The 25,552-nt window shown below is 41.6% G+C and overlaps 1 protein-coding gene across 3 annotated transcripts in view; it reads left to right on the top strand.

Annotated features, from left to right (window-relative positions):
• Positions 1 to 25,552, top strand: part of acot11a (acyl-CoA thioesterase 11a) — a 107,097-nt gene that overhangs the window by 63,589 nt on the left and 17,956 nt on the right. For 2 of the 3 annotated variants that reach the window (XM_041208121.1, XM_041208122.1), the window contains exons 7-12: positions 783 to 918; positions 3,298 to 3,454; positions 10,671 to 10,790; positions 21,756 to 21,900; positions 23,102 to 23,157; positions 24,988 to 25,054. In XM_041208121.1, the coding sequence (XP_041064055.1) occupies positions 783 to 918; positions 3,298 to 3,454; positions 10,671 to 10,790; positions 21,756 to 21,900; positions 23,102 to 23,157; positions 24,988 to 25,054 (681 nt within the window). The remainder of the gene's footprint in view (positions 1 to 782; positions 919 to 3,297; positions 3,455 to 10,670; positions 10,791 to 21,755; positions 21,901 to 23,101; positions 23,158 to 24,987; positions 25,055 to 25,552) is intronic. The other variant, XM_041208123.1, reaches the window with a different exon arrangement.

Genomic DNA, 25,552 nt, shown 5'->3' with positions numbered 1-25,552 from the left:
AGATATCTCCTCTTGACATTCAATGGCATTACCATCACTGAATCCCTCACTATCAACATCCTGGGGGTTACCATTGACCAGAAACTGAACCGGACTATCCATGTAAATACTGTGGCTATAAGAGCAGGTCAGAGGCCGTGAATTCTGCAGCAAGTAACTCACCTCCTGAATTGCCAAATCCTGTCCACCATCTACAAGGCACAAATCAAGAGTGTGATGCAATACTCTCCACTAGCCTGGATGAGTGCAGCTCCAATACTCAAGAAGCTTGATACAACCCAGGACAAAGTATCCTGCTTGACTGGCATCCCATCCACCACCTTCAACATTCACTCCCTCCACCATCAATGCACAGTAGCAGCAGTGTGTACAATCTACAAGATGCACTGCAGCAACTCACCAAGGTTCTTTCAACAGCATCTCTCAAACTAGAGACATCTACCACTTAGGAGGACAAATGTAGCAGACACATGGGAACACCACCACCCGTAAGTTCCTCTTCAAGCCAATCACCATCCTGACTTGGAACTATATCACAGTTCCTTCCCTGTTGCTGGGTCAAAATCCTGGAACTCCCTCCCTAACAGCACTGTGGGTATACCTGCACCACATGGACTGTAGCGGTTCAAGAAGGCAGCTCACCACCCCCTTCTCAATGGCAATTGGGGATGGGCAATAAATACTGGCCTAACCAGCGTTGCCCACATCCCATGAAATAATTAAAAAAGGTAAACTTTTTAACTGCATTTGTTTCATTGATGTAAATATCCCTCTCTTGCCAGGTGCAGCTGAAGCCTGTGATTCCCAGAACCTCTGAAGAGCAGATGGAATACAGCATTGCTGCTGAGCGGCGCCGGATGAGGTTACACCACCTGGAAACCATCAAAGACCTGGTCTCCTCAAGCACAATTCAAGATGGTAGCCATTTTGCTCTCTCCCCAACCCTACCCCCAAATAATATTTATGGGGGATAAGAAATTAATGTACAGAATTCAACCTTCATAGTTATCAATCGCTTAACACAGACTATTCCAGAATGTTGGATTTGCATGATCCCCATAGGATTATATAAAATATACGACCCAACCAGTCCATGCCAGTGTCTATGTTCCGCTTAAGCCTCCTCCCATCTTTTGTCATCTAAATCTACCATTGTAACCATCTATTCCCTTCTTCAAACACTTGTCTAGCTTCCCCTTAAAAACATCCATACTTTTCACTTCAACCACTTTTTGTAGTAACGTGTTCCATGTTCTCTTCACTGTTTGGGTAAAGAAGTTTCTCCTGAATTCCTATTGGGCTTCTTGTTAACTATCTTATTTTGATAACCTCTAGTTATGCTCTTACCCACAAGAGGAAACATTCTCTCTATATCCATTCAATCAAAACCTTTCAGAATTTTAAACACCTCTATTAGATCACCCCTTAGCCTTGTTTTTTCAAGAGGGAGGAGACCCAGCCTGAAATCCTTTTCGTATATAGCCACACCTTTCAAGCATCATCCTTGTAAATCTTTTCTGCACACGTCTATATCCTTTTCATGATATGGCAACTAGAACTGCATGCAGTACCTTCAGTGTAGTTTGATCAAGGTTTAGCATAATTTTCCTACTTTTTAATTCTATTCCTCTAGAAGTAAAGCCTAGGACTCCGTTGCTTTTTTAAATGACCTTGCTAACCTATGGCACAACTTGTAGTTTAGCATCTTAATGCAATACTGATTAAAGATGGCCTGAAGTATTGTGTGTAATAATACAAATGGAATGTATATCACAATTTGCATAGTTATTTGGTTGATCAAACTGATACACTCAACTGTGATGCCCACCATAACCAACTAGTCTGACATCTCAGATATGGAAAATGGCCACTTTGGAGAGGCACTTTCAGCTAACTAGAGAATATGTCGCCCAACAAACTCAAGGTTTTCAGAAGAGGTCCAGATCCCAATTTGAGACAGAAACTGGTCAGTGCAGAATGTGGTTTATATGGTTTCCTGTTGGGTGTAGCCATGTCAAAGCCTATTTTCATGAATGAGAAAGCACTCAACTTAATTGAAACAGCTTACACTTTGCCTCTCTCTTTTGTTTCTTGCTCACTTTTCTCCTCTCCCAGATGGGGAAGTGACATCTGACGGAATAGTTTTTGTTGTTGACACTTGTCTGAGTTGTTTTCGGCTTGTCGCTGAGGTACTGTTAAGTGGCAGTTTATTTTGCAGTAAATACTAAAATCGCAGCTGAAGTGGTTTCTGAAATTTTAAATTGAAGTTCATATTTTTGATCAGCTCTCTTTCTCCCTCCTGCTCTCCCTCTCTTTCTCTCCCCCTCTCCCACTCCCTCTCCCCCTTTCCCTCTCCTCCCCATATTCTCTCTCTTTTTCTGTCGCTCTCTTTTTCATTTCCCACCTGTGAGGATTAGGCCCTCCTCTGTTTCTCTTTGATCTCTACTATGAGATACACAGGAATTTCCCAAGGTGATTCTCTTATTCAGAGGGGTGGAAACTCCTTGGTTTGAAGCTTTCCCTGGTTGAGATTTAGCAGTATTTTGATTGTTCTGGGAATCCAACACAGACAAAAAAAAAATGTGCGATACCTCATTTCAGTTTTCTCCAGGATTTCCTGCACTCTAAGCAACAACCAGGATCAAATTCCTGAGGGAATTTCCTTTATTGTCTCTGGCTGCGTGTTATCATGCTATGTTATTCAGAGAAAAAAACTGAACTCTAGAACACTGCACCAGAGAAGAAATCCATGAAAGAAACAAACCTATTTAACCGTCAATGAGATCATCTTAATACAAAGGTGAGAGGCAGTGAAGGAGTATGTTGTGACAGGAGTCAGTTAGTGCTTTTGGTGCTGATGACATATTCATGTTTTCTGTGGTGTCCTGTCTCACCACAAGATGGTTAAGTGTCCAATCTTAAACTTTTCATTGAATTGAATTGGGCAGATATAAGGGAAGGCACTTAAATTGACATTTGTATTGGCTGTGGACAGGAGAGAATGGAGAGCTTTGTCTGCCTCATGCACCTCTAGATGTGGGAGCTACTAAGTCTAAGTAACTAAGTTTGTATTCAGAGTACTTGTGACAAGAAGTGAATCTGCAACATGAGCTAGCTAGAATGATGACAAATGTAGCTTTGTCACAAGGGTCAGGTACCTTGATCAAACCTTCGTGTGTAAGTTTGTTCCTGTGATTCCTCACATGGGCCCAAGTTGCAAGGTTAAGGTGCCCTGAGCTGGTCTTCATGTGAAAAGCTGAGATGTTGCTTACGTGTGAAATGTGTTTACGAAACCAGAGCCAAATTTTGAAGAATCCCAGAGAGCCGTTCCAGCAGGAAAGACCAGGGTTGAGAGCATTGAGCTTGTCCTGCCACCCCATGCAAACCACCAGAGTAACACTTTCGGAGGACAGATCATGGCTTGGATGGAGAGCGTTGCTACAATTTCTGCAAGGTATTTGTTTGCTGTCCCTTCTTCCATACGCTGTTAGCTGGTCAGCAGGGGCCCTGGTTACAGTTCCCCCACCCATGCTGCTCTGTATCTAGCCACCACCAGAGGCCTGTAACAACAATAGTGAAGAAGAACTTTTCTCTTACTCCCCCTGCCTCCCTAACAATTCCACACACTAATAATTTCAATTATTAGACTCTCTGATCAATGATTTCTTGTTCACAATAGCACAAAAGGTTTTTATTAAAATATTTTCATCGATTTGGTTATTCCACCTTCTCCCTTCTGCTTTTTGAAGACTTCCCATTTTCGGTAATGTTTTTGTCTTGACTGGCAGTTTTCCTTACAGTTTATTACTTGCTGACAGGTCCCGTGTTATCTGTACAGCTATGATTTGCATCTGCTTTATAAATACAGAATTTTAGTAATCAGCTACGAGAATGTTGCATATGCAGTGTGGTAATGAGAACCAAAATGAGATGCAGGAAGTATGATAAGCAGGAAAAATATGCACCTGATACATCTTTGTTTATATATAGATAGATAGATACATGTATCTATCCATATTATGCTCACAGGAATTTGGAATATATAGGGGAGAATTTTCATCACATGGAAATACCTAAAGCATCCGTTTGGCAGTGCAGAGAACTGAAAATCGAGCAGAGGAGGAGATCATAACGTATCTTGCTCAATTTAAAGTGAGGGGTGGAGGCTCTGTGATCTCCCCACTGGGCTCTCCACTGGGGATATTTATGGGACCATCTCCTCTGGTTAGTTGTTTAATTGTCCATCACCATTCACAACTGGATGTGGTAGGACTGCAGAGCTTTGATCTGATCTGTTAGTTATGGGGTCACTTAGCTCTATCTGTAGCATGCTGCTTCCACTGTTTAGCATACATGTGGTCCTGTGTTGTAGCTTCACCAGGTTGTCATGTCATTTTTAGGTATACCTGATGCCTGCTCCTGGAATGCCTTCCTACACTTATTGAAGTTCGTCCACTGTCTTGATGGTAATGGTAGAATGGGGGATATGATGGGCCATGAGGTTAGATTGTGGTTGAATACAATTCTGCTGAGGGCACACAGTGCCTCATCGTGCCCAGTTTTGAGCTGGTAGTGCCACACAACAAAATGGAGAGTGTCCTTAGTGTGAAGTCAGGACTTTATCTTCACAAGGCCTGTTCAATGGTAATGCCTACCTATGCTGTCATGAATAGAAGTGTCTGTGACTGGTAAATTGTTGAGGACAAGGTCCACTAGGTTTTTCCCTTGTATTGGTGTTCTCATCACATGTCTCTAGCCCTGTCTGCTAGACATGTCCTTTAGGATTCAGCAACTCCACCAGTAACGTAGCTACCAAGCCAGTCTTGGTGATGGATATTGAAGTCCCCACCCAGAGTACATTTTGTGCCCATGCTTTTCTCAGTGATTTCTTCAAGTGGTGTTCAACATGGAGGAGCACTGACTCATCAGCTGAGGTAATCAGCAGCAGATTTCTTTGCCGAGGAGGCTTCACAGGGTCCGGTGTCCCTCCAAACCGTATACCACTGTGCCACCACCTGTGGTGTCTGGCCTACCAGTCAGGCAGGATAGAATTAGGGATGGTAACGGAAGAGTAAAGAAGCATCAGTTTATCTACTGTTGCTTGCCTCCCTGTTTTCTCTTCATTGCTGCTTCATTTTCTCTGTTTTGATTTTCTTTTGTACTTTTGGGTGGGAGGTGATGTGTTGTGGAAAAGGGAGGTGCCACGGGACAGTGGTGGTTAGAGGGGCGCTGTGCAGTGGACTACTCAGTGGATGTGGGACTGAGGTTATACAGTAGGCCCGAAGATTGTGATTGGGAGACATCAGGCACTGCAAGGGATCTAGTTGTTGGATATAGATTTGTTTTGAGCTGGTAGGGCATGTAGGAAGGCAGCCTACTGGCTGTGGGAAAAGTGTGGGAAGAATGGAGCCTAATTGAATGTATGCAATTGCAGTGTGACAGACTATCTGTCTGTCTGTCTGTGTGCCCCAATATCCTGTTTCATCCACTACTCCCCCTTGGCAACTTTATCACTGCTCAACATGCTCATGCCCTCAACTTCCATCAACTCATTGCCCCTATTGCATTCCCTAATTCAGCTACTTTTGCCCTTTAACCCCTTAAAGGCCCTGCAATTTAACCATGCTCCATACCTTCCTCACGCCCCCCCACCCCCCCCAACCACACACACCCACCTGACTATTCCTTGCTCTTCATCCTGCATCCACTATAATAATGATATCTCACCCTGTTTCCTCACTTATCCCATCTGCTCCTTGTGATCCGATTACTGCATCACAGGCCCATTTTGTGTATTGTTGTGATCAGAAGGCAGCTTTCCTTGCATTTTCTTTTTGTAAAGAATTATTGCTCTACAGTCCTCCTCAACCACATCAGATCATGTGCTGTTTGCTCCTCCTGGTCACCTTCCTTTCCCAATTGACCGCATCTCCTCCATTTCATTTAGTTCATATAATCACCATATTGTTCCCTGATCCCAATCTGCTTTCCCTCATTCTGTCAGCCCATAAGACCATAAGACATAGGAGCAGAAATTTGGCCATTCGGTCCATCGAGTCTGCTTCACCATTCAATCCAGGCTGATAAGTTTCTCAACCCCATTCTCCCACCTTCTCCCCGTAACCTTTGATCCCCTTACCAATCAAGAACCTATCTATCTCCATCTTAAATACACTCAATGACCTGGCCTCCACAGCCTTCTGTGGCAATGAATGCCGTAGATTCACCACTCTCTGGCTAAAGAAGTTTCTCCTCATCTCTGTTCTAAAAGGTCTTCCCTTTACTCTGAGGCTGTGCCCTCGGGTCCTAGTCTCTCCTACTAATGGAAACATTTTCCCCACGTCCACTCTATCCAGGCCTTTCAGTATTCTGTAGGTTTCAATCATCGATCGTTCGATCCCCCCGCACCCTTCTAAACTCCATCGAGTATAGACCCAGGGTCCTCAAACGTTCCTCGTATGTTAAGCCTTTCATTCCTGGGATCGTTCTCGTGAACCTCCTCTGGACCCTGTCCAGGGCCAGAACATCCTTTCACTAAGTTCTCCTCCTTCGCCCTGTTATTTTTTTTTCCTCATCCCATCCCTTATTAACTGACTGTGAGCAACAGAACAAGCAATTCACCAGGAAATGAAGACAAGGATGAGATTATTTTTATCACTTTTGTGGCTTCTGCACTTGACAAAATTTTGAGAGGGTTGATGAGGGTAATGCTGTTGATGAGATGTACATGGACACCTAAAAGGCATTTGACAAAGTGCCGCACAACAGACTTGTGAGCAAATTTAGAGCTCATGGAATAAAAGGGACAGAAGCAATACGGATACAAAAATGGCTGAGTCATAAGAAACAGAGAGTAGTGGTTAATGAATGTTTTCAGACTGGAGGAAAGTTTATAATGGAGTTCCTCAGGAGTCGTTGTTAGGCCCCTGCTCTTCCAGCTTTGTATTAATGACCTAGACCTTGGTATTCAGGGCACAATTGCAAAATTTGCAGATGGTACAAAACTTGGATGTACTGTGAACTATTAGAGAATAGTGTGGAACTTCAAAAGGATATGGACAGGTTGGTGGAGTGGGTGGACAAATGGCAGATGAAACTTAGTACAGAGAAGTGTGAAGTGATTCATTTTTATAGGAAGAATGCGGAGAGACAATATACAATAGAGCGCAATTCTAAAGGGGTTCAGGAGCACAGGGACCTGGGTGTATATGTGCGTAAATCATTGAAGTTGGCAGGACAGGTTGAAAGAACATTTAATAAATGATACAGCATCCAAAATGTTATTAATACATAAAGCACAAAAGCAAGGAGGTTTTTCTTTTATTTATTCATTCACAGTGTTGTATAAAACACTGGTTCAGCCTCAACTGGAGTAGTGCATGTGGTTTTGGGATGCCACGCTTCAGGAAGAATGTGAAGGCAGTAGAGAGAGTGCAGAAAAGATTCACAAAAATGGTTTCGGAGATGGCGAACTTCAGTTACATAGATAGAATGGAGAAGTTGGGTGATCTTTTCCTTGTGGAAGAGAAGGTTGAGAGGAGATTTGGACAGAGTCTGGACAGAGTAGATAAGGTGAAGCTGTTCCCATTGGTGTAAGGATTGAGCACAAGAGGGCACCGATTTAAGGGAATAGCAAAAGAAGCAATGGCACCAAAAAAGCTTTTTTCATGCAGCAAGTAATTAGGTTCTCGAATGCACTGCCTGGGAGTAAGTTTGAATTGAGGCATTCAAGAGGGAATTGGATTATTATCTGAAAAAAATGTGCAGGGCTATGGGAAGAAGGCAGGGGAATGGCACTAGGCGAATTGCCCTTCGGAGAGCCAGTACAGACTCAACGAGCCGAATGTGCTGTAACCATTCTCTGCTGTAACCGTTCTGTGATACTTCGGAAAATAAATTTTGCATGGAAATATTTTAGGAGTCTTTGGCATAATGAGTAAACCGAGTGAGTTATTACATGGAAAGCTTTGTGGGAAACTGGAGAAACTATGATTTCCAAAAATATAAAGTGGCCCTTGCTGATTTCAGATTTCTAACATTTGTCATTATCCTATTATTTTTAATGAATTGGGTGCTACTGCCACTGTCCACCAGATGGAGACATCTCTCCATTTAAAGGATGCTTGCAGAATCTAAACTGAGAATAGAATCAGAGAATAGTACAGCACAGAAGAATAATACATTAGATGCAAATTTTTAAAATTATGTCATCAAAGTACTGTATTTCACTCCTAAAAAATAATGGCAGTGACCATGAATACTGACATACAGTTTAAAAAGGGGAATGTATTTTATTAGTTAATGTTAACTCTGTCTCCACCCCTACCTCAGCACATTTGCCATTGAAATCTTCATCCATGTCTTTGCTGGTGCTATTCCAGTGCTCTCTTGGTCAGCCTCCTTTTCTGCACACTCTTGAAATTACATATCGTTCAATCACACACCAACTTGCGCTTGCCCATGACCCTTCTCTCACTGACCTGTATTGGCCCCCAGTCCTCCAACACCCTGTCTTTAAATCCCTTCAAGACCTTGCAATTCTCTGTCTCTGCGACCTTTCCTTGCCCTACAATCTGCATTCCTGAACTCTCTGCTCCTCTTCTGCCTACCTTTTGCCAGCGGTGCTTCAAGATGCTTAGTTTCCCACATTACTGAATTCCCATTCTGCCTTGACCCTCTCCTTTACAACCTCCTTAAAACTGATCTCCTGATCAAACCATCATAATGCCAGCAGGTACTGAGTATACCATGAATAGGCCTCGAGTCTTTCAAAGTCCAAAAAAGGTGTTATAGCTATTGAATTGTTAACAGCAGCGCTGTAAACTATCCCTTGACTTCTAATTGGAGAGGGAGTTGGGATCAAACACGATTAATTAATATTTCTACTTGGATAGAAAGCTAATGTGTTTCCTGTTGCAATGGGTAAGAGAGTGAAGAAGCCATTTTGAGATTAGGTTACAGGCTTCTCCACAAATCTGGGTATATCACAGACAGACAGCAGTTGCAGTTTTGTCTTCTGTGATCTGCAGCCAGCCAAGAAGTAGAGAGCAAGAAATAGAATCAGCCAAATCCAGATAAAATGCTTACATTTTCGTTCACCATGCAGAATGCAGTTGGGAGTTCATGCTCAGAGTGAAGACCAAGTTCATGAGCTGTTACAGGAGACTGAAAGATTCACCTAGCTTGATGATAGAAGAAGTGATCTACAGCCTAGCACTCACAGTGAAAAGCAGTTCTGGGACTAAAGGTTCCCCAGCTGGGAAAGTGAAAAGGGAACAACCCATTGGAAGCTGGGAACAAGTGTAAACTGTTTGTGATAAGAATTTTATTTCCATGGAGAGGGATAAGTGACAAAGAACCGTTTATTTCTATAGTTTAAAGTATAAGTTGCCAAAAGAAAATTATGTTTAGTCAATAGTGTTTTTTTAGTCATCTGATAGAGCAGGAGTGGGGAACCTATTTCTGATAACGAGCTATTCACACATAGACAAAATCGGTCGTGGGCACTCAGATAAAAATCAACTTAACTTGGGTATTTTTTTTAAAAGAGAATATAGAAACGTCGAACTTACCCACTCTTTTAATGTGGTGGCTGAATTTGAATATTATATCATTACAGTAATTTAGCTGACGCTTTTATGCAAAGCAAATTCATAATGATGATAAATGCTCTTTTTAAGGCGCTACTGTCATAGGTCGATAGTTTCGAAAATCAAAATTTCAAAATTTTTGATTTGGCCCCATTGGCTGTAGGTTCCCCAACCCTGTGTTAGAGTAAAAGTTTTAACAGTGTGAAATCTTGACACTGACACATTCTTTCAGCTAATAAGTGGAAGTTCGAATTTCTCTTCAAAAGTTACAGGTCTCTATGGAGATTGTAAAACTGGTTCTCCCCTCTGCCTAACCCAGGGATGTTAATTTCAATGATAAAGGAACTGCTGCACTGGCTGAGATCAGCTAACTCCACACACCCCAAGGCTCAAACCTGCGATCTTCTGGTCTGTATGGTTTAGTAATATTCCAGATGGTGCCTTTAGCCACAAGACCATCAACTGAGTTGGGAAAGTGTGATTTGACAATATATTAGATTGCAGTAGTTCTAAAGACCTAGCTCTTGTGGAATAGTTCATTTTATACTTTACCTGTAGTTCTTTTCCGATGGTGTTGAAAATGCTGGTGTAAATTGTGTTTTACAGAACTGCTGTGCTATATGATGATTAACCACTTACCTCCTTGATTTTGTAGTTGAAATTAAACAAAGCTCCTTACCCAGCTACATCAATTAACTATTAAGTTAAATTGATGAACTTTCTGGGAATTTTGTGCACTATTTTGAGGAAGTTTGAAAGGGACAGAGATTTTACCTGGGAGTTCTCAGTGAGCTGCCTGTGGCCAATGAATTTAGCATGTTGACATGTAGAAGCTGAGAACAGCCTTGCATAGAAATGGCAGTGTTTATATCAAAATTCTGCTTTGTTGAACATATTCCTCCTGGAAACTGTATACTTCCCTGTTTAAGTAAAACTGTAATACTGTTTGGACTGAATCTAATTGGAAGAGATGAACGGATGGCAGAAATGTTACATTCCATGAATTTTACTAATCATCAGCTAAATTTTTACTCATTAAATTAAGATTTGATTTCTTTTTTTACTTAACTGCGATTGTAGCCGCTTCTGCAAAGGGCATCCAGTGCTGAAGACCATTGACATGTTCCACTTCAGGGGACCCTCACAAGTTGGAGATCGCATAAGTTTGAAGGCCATAGTCAACAATGCATTTAAAACAAGGTGAGGACAGAGTTTCACACCTTGGCCTCCCCACGCACCAGTCAACCTATCTCAAATTTGAATTGTGTGTACGTGAGAATTGGTCCCATTACAACCACAAGGTTGGAGTGGGCCCTGCCTCTGACCTCGCCATTTTCATTACACAGCTCTTGCATGATAAGCAAATGACTTTTCATGCAAATCTAAGTGGACCAGGAAAGAAAACCAAATTGGTCCCTTGATTTAGCAGAGCTAACTCTTTTCAGTTGGAGTACCACATGGCTTGAGTCAGAGAAGGGAGAAATCAGCCAGGGATCCTGCTGGTTACTGAGAGTGTGTGGGTGTTGAGTGAGCACAGGGTTGGGTCAGCTGTGATGGCCTTCATGGTTGAACAGCCACCTGTAATAAATGGTCTAGGCCCACACACAAAATAATAGCCTCTTGCTTGCACTGCTCAAGGGCTCCAGTAACCCAACAAGAGTTTATGTGAGAAGACAGTTCAGAGAATAGAAGAAGAAAATCATTTGTCACTCTCCTGTTGTTACTGAACATCTCTGGTTGATGCACATTAATTTTATGGTAGGTAAAGAGTAGTGTATTTTAGATTAATAATTGTTGATTATTGTTAAGTAATGGTAGCGGTGATGAGCAGTTTCACTTTGCACTTGTTTGACTATTTGTACCTTTAACTTTCCTGCTGCTTCATGACTTTTGTGTCTCCAGATTTCTTTCAAAAAACTTCAGGTTTCAAGTTGTTCAACAAAGTTGAAAGCCCAGCCCTGGGCAGGGCTGAAACAGTGGTGTGGGAAGAAAGGGGGTTTGATTCATGTGGTACTGGCAATGGTTCTGGGGAAAGGTGTAGCTGTACCATTTGGATGGGCTCCATTTAAACCGGGCTGGGTTCAGCGTAGTGTGAGTTGTATAATTACAGCTGTGGATAGGGCTTTAAACTAAAAGGGGTGGAGAGATCAGGTGAAGTGAAATTTGGAATCTAAAGTGAAAAGTCGAGGCAACGGAGCAGTGTCATGATTGAATAAAGACAGCCAATGTAGGACATGAAGGGGCAAAAAATTTACCAGTGATTGTGTATCAGTGAGTAAGGTCCATGCAAAGAATAGCAGTAAAAATAAAATAAAGGCCCTTTATCTAAATATGCAAAGCATTTATAAGAAGATAGATAACCAACGGCACACATAGAGATAAATGGTTTAGATCTAATTGCCATTACAGAGACATAGTTACAAGATAATCAAGATAGGGAAATAAATACCTCAGGGTACACAACATTTTGATAATACTGACAGAATGGAAAAGTGCAGGAATAGCTCTGATAGATATGACATAAGAACAATAGTGAGAAAGGATCTTGGTTCAGAAGATCAGGAAGTAGAATCAGTTTGGGTGGAGATTAGGAATAACAAGGGTCAAAAGACACTGGTGGGTGTAGTTTATAGGCCCCCTAATGGTAGTTTTACCACTGGTTAGAACATTAAGCAAGAAATTATTGGAGTTTGTAACAAAGGCAATATAATAATCTTGGGGGACTTTAATCTTCATATAGATTGGACAAATCAACTTGTTAAAGGTAGTCTGGAAGGTGAATTTGTAGAATGCTTTTGCAACAGTTTACTGGAACAATACATTGTGGAACCAATTAAGGATAAAGCTATTTTAGACCTAGTATTGTGTAATGAGGCAGGTTTAATGAGTAATCTCATGGTAAAAGATCTTCTGAGAAACAGTGACCAGAATACACTTGAATTCCATATTAAGTTTGAGAGCAATGTACTCCAGTTCCAAACAATAATCTTAAACTTAAGCAAAGCCAATTTGGTATGAGGGGAGAGCTGGCTAAGGTTGATAGGGTAAATAAACTGGAAGATATGAGGGTAAATTAACATTGGAAACATTTAAAGAAATGATTCAAAAGCTTCAACATAAATACTTCCCTTAAAAACCAAAAACTCAGCAAGGAAGATCCATCCGTGGTTCACGAGGAAAGCTAAGGATAGCATTTGTTTCAAAGAAGAGGCTTATAATGTTGCAAAGAATAGCAGTAAGCTCCAAGTGGCCAGTTAATTGGCACTAATTGGCTATCCACCACTGCTGGGCAGGTAGCCGTTTTCACTGCTCCCCCAACTCCACAATGTCAGCCGGAGGTGGAAAATGTATTGAGTTGCGGATCCAGCATGCCATTTCAAAATTTCCTGCCCCTACCCACCGACCCACCCACCGGCCGACCGACCGCTGTCTCTGTGTGGCTGGTAAGATTCCACCCAAGAGGTTACAAGTATATAGACAGATTAGACAACAAGGTGGCAGATGGAGTATAATGTGTGAGGTTATTCTCTTTGGTTGTAATAATTGAAAAGCAAAATTTTTTTAAAGCATGAAACTTCTAAATGTTGTTCAGAAAGACTTGGATGTACTCATAAAAGGGACACAAAGTTAACGTGTAGGTACAGCAAGCAATTAGGAAGGCAAATATTGGCCTTCAATGCAAGGGTTTGGAGTGCAAGAACAATGAATTCACGCTACGATTCTATGGGGCTTTGTGAGATAACAACTGGGGCATTGTGCGCAGTTTTGGTTCCATATTTAAGGAAGAATATATTTGTCTTGGAGGTGGTACAGTGAAGATTCACTAGGTTGGTTTCTGGAATGAAAGGGTTGTTACCTGATGACAGACTGAGTTAATTGGACCCATACTCTGGATTTTAGAGGGATGAGAGGAGAGCTCATTAAGAATACAAGATTCTGAAGTGGCTAAACAGGGTATCATTGAGAAGTTATTTCCCTCAGCTGGGGAATCTAGAACATGGGGACACAGTTTCAGGATAGGGGGTTGATTATTTAGGATTTTAGGATTGAGAAGGGAGAAATTTCTTCACTCAGAGCGTTATGAATATTTGAAATTGTTTGTCCCAGAGGATGCTCCATCATTAAAAACATTTAACACTGAGATAGATTTTTGGTCTTTCAGGGAATCAGAAATTATGGGAAGTGATTGGGAAAGTGAACTTGAGGCAGAAAATCAGCCATGATTGTATTGAATGGTGGAGGAGGCTTGAGGGGCCGAATAGTTACCTCCTGCTCCTTTATGTTCTTATGTTCTACACTCTGTAAAAGCCCAGACCCGATCTCCTCCACAGTCTGTGGGATGGAAATGGTCTTGATCGGTTGTACAAAATGCAGGGTATTTTATCTTCCCCTGGCTGCAATTCAGTTCCATTAATTTCAATAGATCTGATTGTAAAGTGAGGTGCAGAACCAGCCAAGGCACTGCCGCACACTTAGCACTGCCGCTCAAGACCAATTTCTATCTCAGGCTGCCTTCCAACACAACCAACACCACTAGACTCAATCCATTTGAAGCTTACTCATGAATTTTTTTTACTACAGATTTCTCACCCTTAATTCTTACATTCAATTTAAAAATCTACACGAATAGACTCAATTAAAAATAAAACTCCCTTTTGGATAGTGATATCCCTTCCCTTTCCCTCAATTGTTTTCACATAATGGAGGGCCTCCAGCCCCACTGCACAAGTATACATGTGAATAGAAACTTTATTATGATATGGCGACATTCATTCTTATGATATGGACACCCTCCTTTTGCAATATGGAGATGCTCCTGATTAAGACTTTCAATGAGTTTACAGCAGCAAAAGCAAATAACAGAACTCAGGATATAAACCCTGTCCTTCCACTATCCAGTGTCCCATCTGATTTTGAACTGAACAAAATCTGGTATCTCTTTTCTAATGTACCATTTCCTTATGTGGGTTGTTGTTAAATATTGTTTGACACAACAAGTAGCAAATGGATAGCAAACTGGCTACGAAACAGAAAACAGAGTCAGGGTTACTCAGATTGGCAAGTGGCAGGATGCGCTGCTCCACAAGGATCGGTGCTGGGACCACTGTTGTTTGCCATCTACACAAACAATTTGGACTTGAGAATTATAAGAACAGTTACAAAATTTGCGAATGACACCAAATTGGAGAGTGTAATTAATACTGCAATTGGATATAGAAGGTGTTAATAAACATGCAGGATTGGGGGTGTAATTGGCAAATGAACTTCAATAAAGATGAGTGCAAAGTAATACATTTTGATAAATGAAGCAGTCCATATGTTCCTTAGAAAATGAGTTACTAAACGTGGTAGAGGAACAGAAGGATCTGGGGCTACAAATATACAAATCACTACAAGTAGCTATACATGTTAGTAAGGTCATTAAGACAAACAAAGTACTGAGGTTCATTTCTAAAGGGATAGAATTGAAAAGCAGAGAATTTATGTTAGACTTATCTATTACTCTGGTTAGACCACACTTGGAATTTGGTGTATCAAAGTCAATTATCCCTTTAACCACTGATTCTCAAGTTCCAAAATGATTCAAAGTGATAATCCTTATTGGTGACAGTGGTTATAGTTTATTCAATATAAGTAAGACTTGACACATGCTAATGTCTGAGCAGAAATAACAAAGCACAAGAGCATTGCCATTACGCCCTGGGTAGAAGCGTGATCTTCACGTAACTACACCCTGGTTGTGCCCCAGAAAGGCAGGCATTGTGACAGTTCCTGTGCTCAGGGTATCTCCCCTTAGATTTTAATCTATAAAGAATGGGGACCGATTTAACCTAAACATTACCCCTCTATTATTGGAATGGCCCAATTACAAAAGATGTCATTTAATCATCTGCCTGACCAAGGTAGGTCAGTCTCTCACGGTCTCTGGCTTCCCATTTCAGCCTCAACTCAAAAACATTTCAATGTTAGTTCATGGTCAAGCAAGGAAAACATAATGATTTTGGTACTGAGCTATTTTGTCTGGGCCTCTAATGTTCTGCTCTGGTGTTTTATCCTTTAGTTCTCATGCAGGCCTGTTTGCATGCTCTGCTAGATTTCTGCTGAAGTTTATCTTTTTATGATCTTGTCAACGATGACCCAACTTGCATTTCCCAACAAGTAACCTCTCAGCCACTCTTGCAGATCGCAATCAGGAATAAAAGCAAAATCAGAAAAGATTCGGTATAACAATGAAATTAAAGAAGTGTACAGTCAGTCATACAGTTTAAGTTAGCTCTTGTGAATTAACTCTTGTTAATTAGCAAGAAAACCCAATGTAGGAATTTGCCAGGATTCTTACACCTTTTGAGGGGGAGGAGCAATCTCCAACCCCTCACTCAATTTCACTCCTTTATTTTCCAGTTCTGTTCCAGCCCACAAGGAGTAACACCAGGACTCCTCATTATAAAAGAAGATATAGCAGCACTAGAAAGGGTGAAAACAAGATTTACTAGAATGAGAACTGAATTAAGAGCTGATATCTATCAGGAACAATTGAGCAGGCTCACGCACTTTTCTTTAGGAAAGAGAAGATTGAATGGTAACCTGATCAAGATTACAAAAGAGCTTGATTGGGCAGACATAGAGAAGATGTTTCTACTTGTGAGCAAGACAGAACTGTTCAATATCAGATTTCCAGGTGATGAAGGATACAACTGGAGCTTAATCGTACACACTTATAAGCTTTTATTTACAGAGACACATTTAAAAATATACATCCTTAGTCCCAAAAAAACTACAGTTTAAACCTGATTCTGTATTTAGGAGCACAAATGAATCCTCAATTAATCCCCACACCTGAATAGAATTAAGCACTCAATTAATATACAATCAACAGAACTAGGGATTTTTTTTTTTACTCATTCAAGAGATGTGGGCTTTGCTAGCTGCCCATCCCTATTGCCCTTGCCCTTGAGCTGCCTTATTGAACCACTGCAGTCCACGTGATGTAGATACACCCACAGGAATGGAGTTCCAGGATTTTGACCCAGTGACAGTGAAGGAACGGTGATATATTTCCAAGTCAGGATGGTGAGTGGTTTGGAGAGGACCTTCTAGTTGGTGGTATTCCCATGTATCTGCTGCCCTTGTCCTTTTAGATGCTAGTGGTTGTGCATTTGGAAGGTGCTGTCTAAGGAGCCTTGGTGAGTTTCTGCAGTGCATCTTGTAGATGATACACACTGCTGCTATTATGCGTCGGTGGTGAAGGGAATGAATGTTTGTGGATGGGGTGCCAATCAAGCGAGCTGCTTTGTCCTGGATGGTGTCAAGTTCTTGAGTGCTGTTGGAGTTACACTCATCTTGGCAAGTGGAGAGTATTCCATCACACTCCTGTACATGGTGAACAGGCTTTAAGGAGTCAGGAGATGAGTTACTTGCCACAGGATTCCTAGCCTCTGACCTGCTCTTGTAGCCACAGTATTTATATGGCTAATCCAGTTCAGTTTCTGGTCATTGGTAATGCCAGGATGTTGATAGTGGGGGATTCATCAATGGTAATGCCATTAAATATCAAAGGACGATGGCTAGATTCTTTCTTGTTGGAGATGGTCATTGTCTGGCACTTGTGTATTGTATTGTCCAGGCATTTGGACATGGACTGCTTCAGTATCTGAGGAGTCATGAATGGTGCTGAACATTGTGCAATCATCAGCGAACATCCCCATTTCTGACCTAATGATGGAAGGAAGGTCATTGATGAAGCAGCTGAAGATAGTTGGGCCTAGGACACTACCCTGAGAAACTCCTGCAGCGATGTCATAAATATAAGCAAGTCGGTCATAAGTCCAGTAAGGAATTCAGGAGAAGCTTTACCCAGCGAGTGATTAGAATGTGGAACTTGCTAAAACTGGAAATTGTTGAAGTGAATAGCAAAGATTCGTGTATGGGAAACCTAGATAATTAAAGAGCAGAGAATGGAATAGAAGGATATTTTGATGAGCTTAGATCAGAGTAGTGAGAGGAGGTTCATATGGAGCATAAACACCAGCATGAATCTGTTTTGTGGTTGGCCTGCTTCAGTACTGTAAATACTTTGTAAAAGCAACTGTTTGCATTTATATAGTGCCTTTAACATAGTAAAACATCCCAAGGTGCTTCACGGGAATATTATCAAACAAAATTTGTCACTTAGCTACATGGGTGATATTAGGGCAGGTGTGGTCAAGGAGATAGGTTTTAAGGATCATCTTAAAGGAGGAGGGAGAATTAAAGAAGCAGAGGGGTTTAGGGAAACGACCCCAGAGCTTATGGCTAAGGCAGCTGAAAGCATAGCCACCAATGGTGAAGCGTGTTTCTAGCAACAGACTGTATTCAGAAAACCATAGCAATCTAGAACAAGACATTAGTGGAATTTACAAATCTGAAATATTTGAGTGTTGCCTAACCAATAAACCACAATGGATGTGTTTTTAAACTCTGTACATTATAAACTTAAAAACCCGAGAAGTCACAAGCAAACTATAGTTATTGAACTTAAAATCCTGTCAAATTAAGTTCCTCACAACAGTGCCAATGCAAAGTTTGAAATTATTTACTATTTTTGGTACCAGTACAAAAGTCCTTTTGAAATCTCATTCCTTTTGTCATCTTTGTTCAATGCCAATTCCAGCTTTAAACCATGTCATGTGCACCAATTCAAGTATATCTTCAGTCATCATAACCAAGTAATTAATTACATTTCGAAAAATGTGTAGGTGTAATATCATAATCAGTATAAAGTTCACAATCAACCTTTTCTGCAATTAAAAGTTGATTTACAGAAGTGAAGCTAGTGTCAGAGACACATTGCACTATAGCGTAGTTTAAGAAAATATAAAACAACAACAGCTTGTGTTTATATAACTTTTAACACAGTGAAATGTCCACGTTCACAGGAGTGCTATCAAACAGAATTTGACAGCAAGCCAGTTAAGGAGATATGAGGGCAGATGACCAAAAGCTTGGTCAGAGAGGTAGATTTAAAAAACCATCTTAAAGGAGGAGAGAGAGATGGAGAGGTTTTGAGAGTAAATTCCAGACCTTCTGACCAGGCATAGGCAGCTGAAGACCAGGCTATCAACAGTGGCGTGATTAAAATTGTGGATCAGCAAGACGCTAGAATTGATGGAGCACAGAAATCTCAGAGAGTTGAAGGGCTGAAGGAAGTTACAGAGATAGGAAAGGTGGAGGAATTTGAAAACACATGAGAATTTTAAAATTGGGGCATTGCTGGAGTGGGCTCCTGTGTAGGTCAGTGTACATAGGTGAACAGGATTAGGCATGAGTTAGGGTATGGACATCAAGACTTTTGGTTAGCTCAAGTTTACTGTGAGTGGAAGATAGGAGGCCAGCCAGTAGAGGCTGGCTTGACTAGTGTAGTCTAGAAGCACCAAAAGCATGAGTGAGGGTTGAGTAACAGATGAGCTGAGACAAGGGTGGAGTTGAGCACTGTCACAGAGTTGTAAGTAGGTGATCCTGGTGATGGCGTGAATATGTGGTCAGAAGGTCATCTCAGGGTCAAATATGATGACACGGTTACAGAGAGTCTGGTTCAGCCTCAGACGGTTGCCAGGGAGAGGGAAGGAATTGGTGGCTAGGGAACAGATTTTTATGGCAGGAACTGAAGGCAGTGACTGGGATTTTTCTGGCCTTGCTGTGGTGAGACCCATTGTGGGGGATGCAGTGGGCCAGCCAAAAGCCCATTGACTTTCAACAGGACAGGAAGAGCTCAGCAATGGATAGAGCCGGAAAATCATTGCCAATGTCTTCGGTCTTCCCAATATTTAGTTTGAAGAATTTCTGCTCATTCCATTACTGGATATCAGGCAAGCTGTGAGAAAAATTAGAGATAGCGGAGGTTTCGAGTGAAGGGGTGATGAGGTAGAGTTGGGCATTGCCAAAATACATGCGAAATGCGACTTTTTTTCAGACCCATGAAGGACCTTGGGACCTTTTACTACATTAAGGGGGCTATATAAATGCAAGTTGTTTTTATTGTTGTTGTAAAAGTTGGATTGTAATGATTCAGACACCATTTTATTTTTATGCCTGAAAAAACATTTGTGTATCATCACCTTGTAGTAAACGGCAAGACAGCTATCAATGCAAGTGGTAAGAGAGATGTTATACTGCCTTACTGCATGGACTGCTCTCTAAATTGCTGTGCTTTCAGTATATTCAGAGTAAGAGCAACTGGATGTTATGATTGGTTTCAATGCACAGAGGTCCCTAAAAACTGATATCCAGAGAATGTTTTTGCTGCAAAATTCAAGGAAACACTTTCAAAGTTTTCCTACGTGCTTTGGATTCAGTCTTTCATTGCTTCCAAAACAAAATAAAACAAAACTTATCAGGAGAGGGGGGGAAAGTCTTTGTTCAAGGACAGAGCTGATAAAATGTAGCACAACACAGCTTTATATGAGTTGGCCTTGTATTCTCCAATAGCGTAATGCTTATCAAGGGCTGCACCTATTATTAAATTTAAGTATTCATCAGCTCTGCAGCATAATATTGGGCAGAATTTTTCGCTCAGCGTGTGGGTGCGCACCCCAACACGCTGGAGCGCACAATAACATCGGGTGATTGTCCCGACGTCATCACACACTCGCGTGATATTTCAGTTGGCGGGCGCACGCTAAACTTGGAAGCGCACCCACCGACGATTAAGTGGCTATTAAGCCCATTAACGGTGCAGTTAACTGGGATTTTTCTTGCCCGTCTAAAGTTACGGTTGGCGAGCGGGCGAATCGATCAGGCAGCCTTTGCATTTTTCAGGAAACCTCATCCAAGGGCGGGACGAGATTTCCGTCATTAAATTAAAAAATATATATGTTTGCACAGAATGTTCACGTATATGTTCAGGTGACTGTTTCTGATGCGTGGGCATTTTTTTCAGGGTTTTAAAACCTGTTTCTATTTAATTTGAGTTCTTCAGCTCCTTGAGGCAGCTCTCTGTCAGCGCTGACTTCAGCGCTCGCCTGCCTCCCGCCCCCAGCTCGGCAGCGCTGAGCGTTTCAGCAGGCCTTTCACACTGACTGCCCGTTAATTGGCCAGCCAGCGTGAAATCACGGTTGGGGGCCGATCGCGGGCAGCCGGCTGCTTCCTAGCCACTCCCAGGCCTGCCGACTGCACCCGCCGACCTCAAAATTCTGGCCATTGTGTGGAAATAAGGATATTATCTGTGGTATCAGCAAATGTTTTACTACATAAGAAATGTTATATTTTAAACTTGTAATAGTTTCTGGACAACAGTATTGGCAGGAAGTCTGGTGGAGGCAGGTTCAATTGAGGCATTCAAGAGGGCATTAGATGATTATTTGAATAGAAACAATGTGCAGGTGCAGAAACAATGAAAGACTGAATCCAAAGCAGGGAAAAGGCAGGGCAATGGCACTAGGTCATAATGCTTGTTTGGAGAGCTGGTGCAGATACGATGGGCCGAATGGCCTCCTTCTGTTCCGTTAAAATTCTGTGAGAAGAGAAATCTAGACTTCCTGTTGGTTGAGTGGGTAATCACTGTCCAGACCATGAGGGTCCCGGCTCAAACTTCAGTTTGCACTGCACCAGTTGATGGCAACCAGGGTAGATGGAGAAGCTACAGCTGCGTGCTTAAGCTAGGGAGGGATTAAAATCAAAGCTTAGGTTATTGCTTGTTGTTGAATCGTGCATTAACACTCACTGTCTGAGCTGGCTTTTGAAGAAGAACTTGTGTGATTTACTAGAGGTTGTCAGCAGCTGTGGAATTGTATCCCAGCATTAGTGCCTTCAGAGGAGGAAGATGGAAGATACCTGATATGGTGTTTGTTCGGGGTCAGAAAGAGGATAGTGCTAACGCTTTTGTAATATAATATGGTAAAATAGCAGGACTAACTATACCTGGAATTGGGAAAGAGGAGAGAACAGTGATTATCATGACAATAGTGTAGAAAATTTGAGAATTTATACTTTAAACCTGTGGTAAATGTTTTAAACCTTAGTAGGATGTGAAGCCTATTCCCATTTTGCTGATATATGTGTCCAGTATAATATTGAGTGACCATGGTTATCTGTAAGTATAATTGCATGTGTTTTACTTTTTAAATTGTCATTAAGTCAGTGAAGATCCTTTTCATACAGTCTTTTCTAAATTTCTGGGGTGTTTCTCAGCTTTGAAGTTGGTGTCTGTGCTGAAGCCTACCATCAGGAAGTCTGGGATCAGAAGACGCATATCAACAGTGCATTTCTGACCTTTGTTATGCTGGACAAAGATGGGGAGCTGAGCACATTGCCCCGCATTAAGCCAGAAGCAGGGGTAAGCGCTGTGCAATCTACACTCACATATGATCTCACTTAAAGAACGCAAGTTACACTCGACTTGCCAATTTTCATTCATGTAGATGTCTCCTTTCTATCTCCATCTACAAAGCCAAGTCAAGCATTTCCCTGGGAGACAATGTCACTGACTCAGCGTCACATCAGGAAATGGAGCTGACTTGGTTTCAGTTTTTAATAATGCCTCAACTGGAGAAGTTCCGGTTACTAATCTGTACTAATTTACTAAGGGGTTTGGTGATGTAGTGCTTACGTTAATGAACTAATAATGCAGAAGATGTGAATTCAAATACCACCAGGGCAGTTTGAAGATTTGAATTCCATTTCAGAAAAATCTGGAACTAAAAAGCTGGTGTCAGTAAAAGTGGTCATGAAGCTGTTGGGTTGTTTTAAAAACCCACCTTTTCAAAAATGTCCTTTAGGGAAGGAAGTCTGCTGTCTTTACCCAGTATGGTCTATATGTATCATGGCTGATTCTTAGCTACCCTCTGAAGTGACAACTCGAGCAGAGCAATTAGGGATGGGCAATAAGTGTCAGCTGTGTCGACGACACTGAGAACGAATGATCTTTTTAAAAGGCGGTAATACATGGATAAGAGTACATCAGTTGGCCTCTACTGAACCAGTCTTTTGACCCTCCAGTTGGTATATTGTTGTATCCAGTAGATATTGTTATAAATCAATCAAATAGACAACTCTGCAGAAACTGTTGGGCCAAATGGCCTGTTTCTGAGCTGGATATGTGCTGATCACTACAAACAGTGCTACAAGAACAGAGTCCGGCATATCATGGTTCAATGTGATTGCTTCATACAGTATTTATAGGGACAGCAACTACCATTTTCTGTATTTACATAGTTCCTTTAACGTAGAATAGAGTGCTTCACAGAGGCATAACCAAAAATTGGATGCTAAGCCAAGGGAGGTGTTAGCAGGGGTAATCAAAAACTTGGCCAAAGATGTGGTTTTTAAGGACTGTATGAATGGAGGAAAGGGAGACAAGTAGGAGGGATTTAGAAGAGGAATTCCAGAGCATAAGGCCTCTCCAGCTGAAGGTCAACGGGGATGAGGGTGCTGAGCGGGAAGGCAGGGGCAGGTTGCGCAAGAAACTAAAGTCAACACAAGGGTATTACACTGTGAGTTGGTTATTTTTGTAACCCTGACCATGCTCCCCGCAACAGGATGGAGAAAGAAGATACCGAGAAGCAAGCGCACGAAAGAAAATACGACTTGACAGGTCAGTAAACCAAAGCACTCCAGTCCTTTGATGATTAGTGAGTGCTTTTACAGGGCAGCAGCGATGGACATCACAGCAATTCTCACACACATTCTTTATTTCAGCACTGCAGCAATATATAACTTTACACTGTGATCGCTCTGTGAACCGTCTGGAAAATTACCATTGGGTATGCAAAACATGTGTTGCCAAACAAAGAGAAAACACCATTGTACACCTCTTTAAAACTGACAAGCAATGGTGATACAAATAAACTTGGCCAGCTGCTGACCTGCTCTCGGACTTCACTTTGTACTGATCACAGCAGCCACACCACATATACTGTACCAGAAACAGAATGCAGGGAATTGCGCTGATGCAGCTCAATGCCTGACAGCCTACCCCAACGTGCACATTGAATTCACAAAGCTGTTTTCCTACATTAAAAGTGCTATATAAATGCAATTTGTTGCTGTTGTCTAGTCAATAGAGGTCCACTGGCTGTGTCAATATGATGCCTCTTGAGCCACATTGTGTATCCTCCTCTGGAAAATGTAATCAGGTTAGATGTGAGTACTGTAAAGAGTAAAGCTGCTGGAAACAGAGGTAATCCCAGAAGTCCCCCTCCCACCTTTATGTAAATGCAAAAAATGTATTAAAACAGAAATGTCGTCATGTTAAGTGCAGGTTCTTGTACCTTCAGTGATGAAGGTGCCATTTGCCTCCTGATAAAGTCCTGTTTACAGCAAAAAAATATGTAAAGTTTACATGTAACATTATTGTTTTGGGGTGAGAATTCCATACATGATCATAGACTGGGGTTATTTTCCTTGGAACAGAGGAGATTGAGGGGCGACATGATTGAAGTGTATAAAATTATGAGGGCATAGATAGGGTAGACAGGAGGGAACTTTTCCCCTTGGTGGAGGGATCAATAACCAGGGAGAATAGATTTAAGGTAAGGGGCAGGAGGCTTAGAGGGGATGTGAAGAAGATTTTTTTCACCCAGAGGGTGGTGGGAATCTGGAACTCACTGCCTGAAAGGGTGGTAGAGGCAGATGCCCACATAACATTTAAGATGTATTTGGATATGCACTTTCAATGAGCCGAAGAGTCTTTTTCTGTGCTGTAGACCTCTATGACTATGACTCTATGATCCTTTGGGCTGAGTTGGGATCAGTTTCAATCTCTGATGTTGGACTTTTCAGTGTAATCTTGCATTTCATCCATGAGAAAGAGAAAACTTGCATTATTATAGCTCCTTTCACACCTTCAGGATGCCCTAAAGGGCTTCACAGCCAGTTTCTGAAGTGTAGTCACTGTCATAATGCTGGAAAACGTAGTAATAAATTGGCACACAGTAAAGCCCCAAAAACAGCATTGAGTACATGATCAGCTAAAACTAGATCACCTGTTTTTGGGCAGAACAGGTGGGGAGCTCTCTGCTTTATTTCAAATAGTGATCTTTTTATGCCTACTTGACAGGTCAGGTGGCACCTCAGTTTAACATGTCATCTGAAAGGTGGCATCTTCAGTAGTCCAGTACTGCACTGCAGTATCGGTGCTAAGTCACTGGAGGTGGGTTTGAACCTCTGACCTTCTGACACAGAGGTAAGTGCATTACCCCGGAGCCAAGTCCAACACTTAAGGTCTGAAAACCGGCCTCCTTGCTGGAGGAACTGAGGTCTTAATATTACAAAATTCTGTAAAATCTAACAAGGATTATGGAATGTTAAGTAAGAATTATGTGCTGTAAATTCCTCTGGATCATTAGGACTTTGAGCTGGACAAATGAACTGTATTTTACAAGTCTTTTTACAGAATTTGAAAATACTGTTGTTTTTCTTTCAGAAAATATATAATTTCACGTAAACAAACTGAAGTGCCACTATCTGTCCCCTGGGACCCCAGCAATCAGGTAACTAGCCTTTTTGATACTGTTAGATGACTGTGTGTGGATGTTTTATTTTTGTCATTGAGTAAGTTGTCTTTTTGTCTGTTGCTTTATGCTGATAAACCTCCCTATGACAGCTGCAATCTTTGAATGCTTGTTCTTATTTCACTGCCCAATATTTTGGGGGAACAGCAATTTAGTCACCTATTCTTTGCATTAGTGATCAGATGTGCTAATTCACAAGTGTCCATAAAGCAGGTTAATTTTGGTCATTCATGGAACATTTCCAGTGAAGACGATTTCTGTCAGTTTTGGCTGGCAAATATGTACCAAAATGAAGATTACACCTTGTGTGGTGGTGAGATATGCCAGGCAGATTAGAATTTGCCTCATTTTGGCCTTTATTATGTTGGTGGCACCTTCAGTTATCCATGAAGCACTCCCAACACTGAGCCTAGCCCTCTCACCAAGTTGTGTTACCCAAGTCAACTGGAATAAGCCAGGCCTCATGCCAGCTTCATG

The sequence above is a fragment of the Carcharodon carcharias genome, chromosome 16, assembly GCF_017639515.1.
Source record: "Carcharodon carcharias isolate sCarCar2 chromosome 16, sCarCar2.pri, whole genome shotgun sequence".
Classification (NCBI taxonomy): domain Eukaryota; kingdom Metazoa; phylum Chordata; class Chondrichthyes; order Lamniformes; family Lamnidae; genus Carcharodon; species Carcharodon carcharias.
Note: the sequence above shows the minus strand (reverse complement) of the source record. Positions and strands in the feature narration are given on the sequence as shown.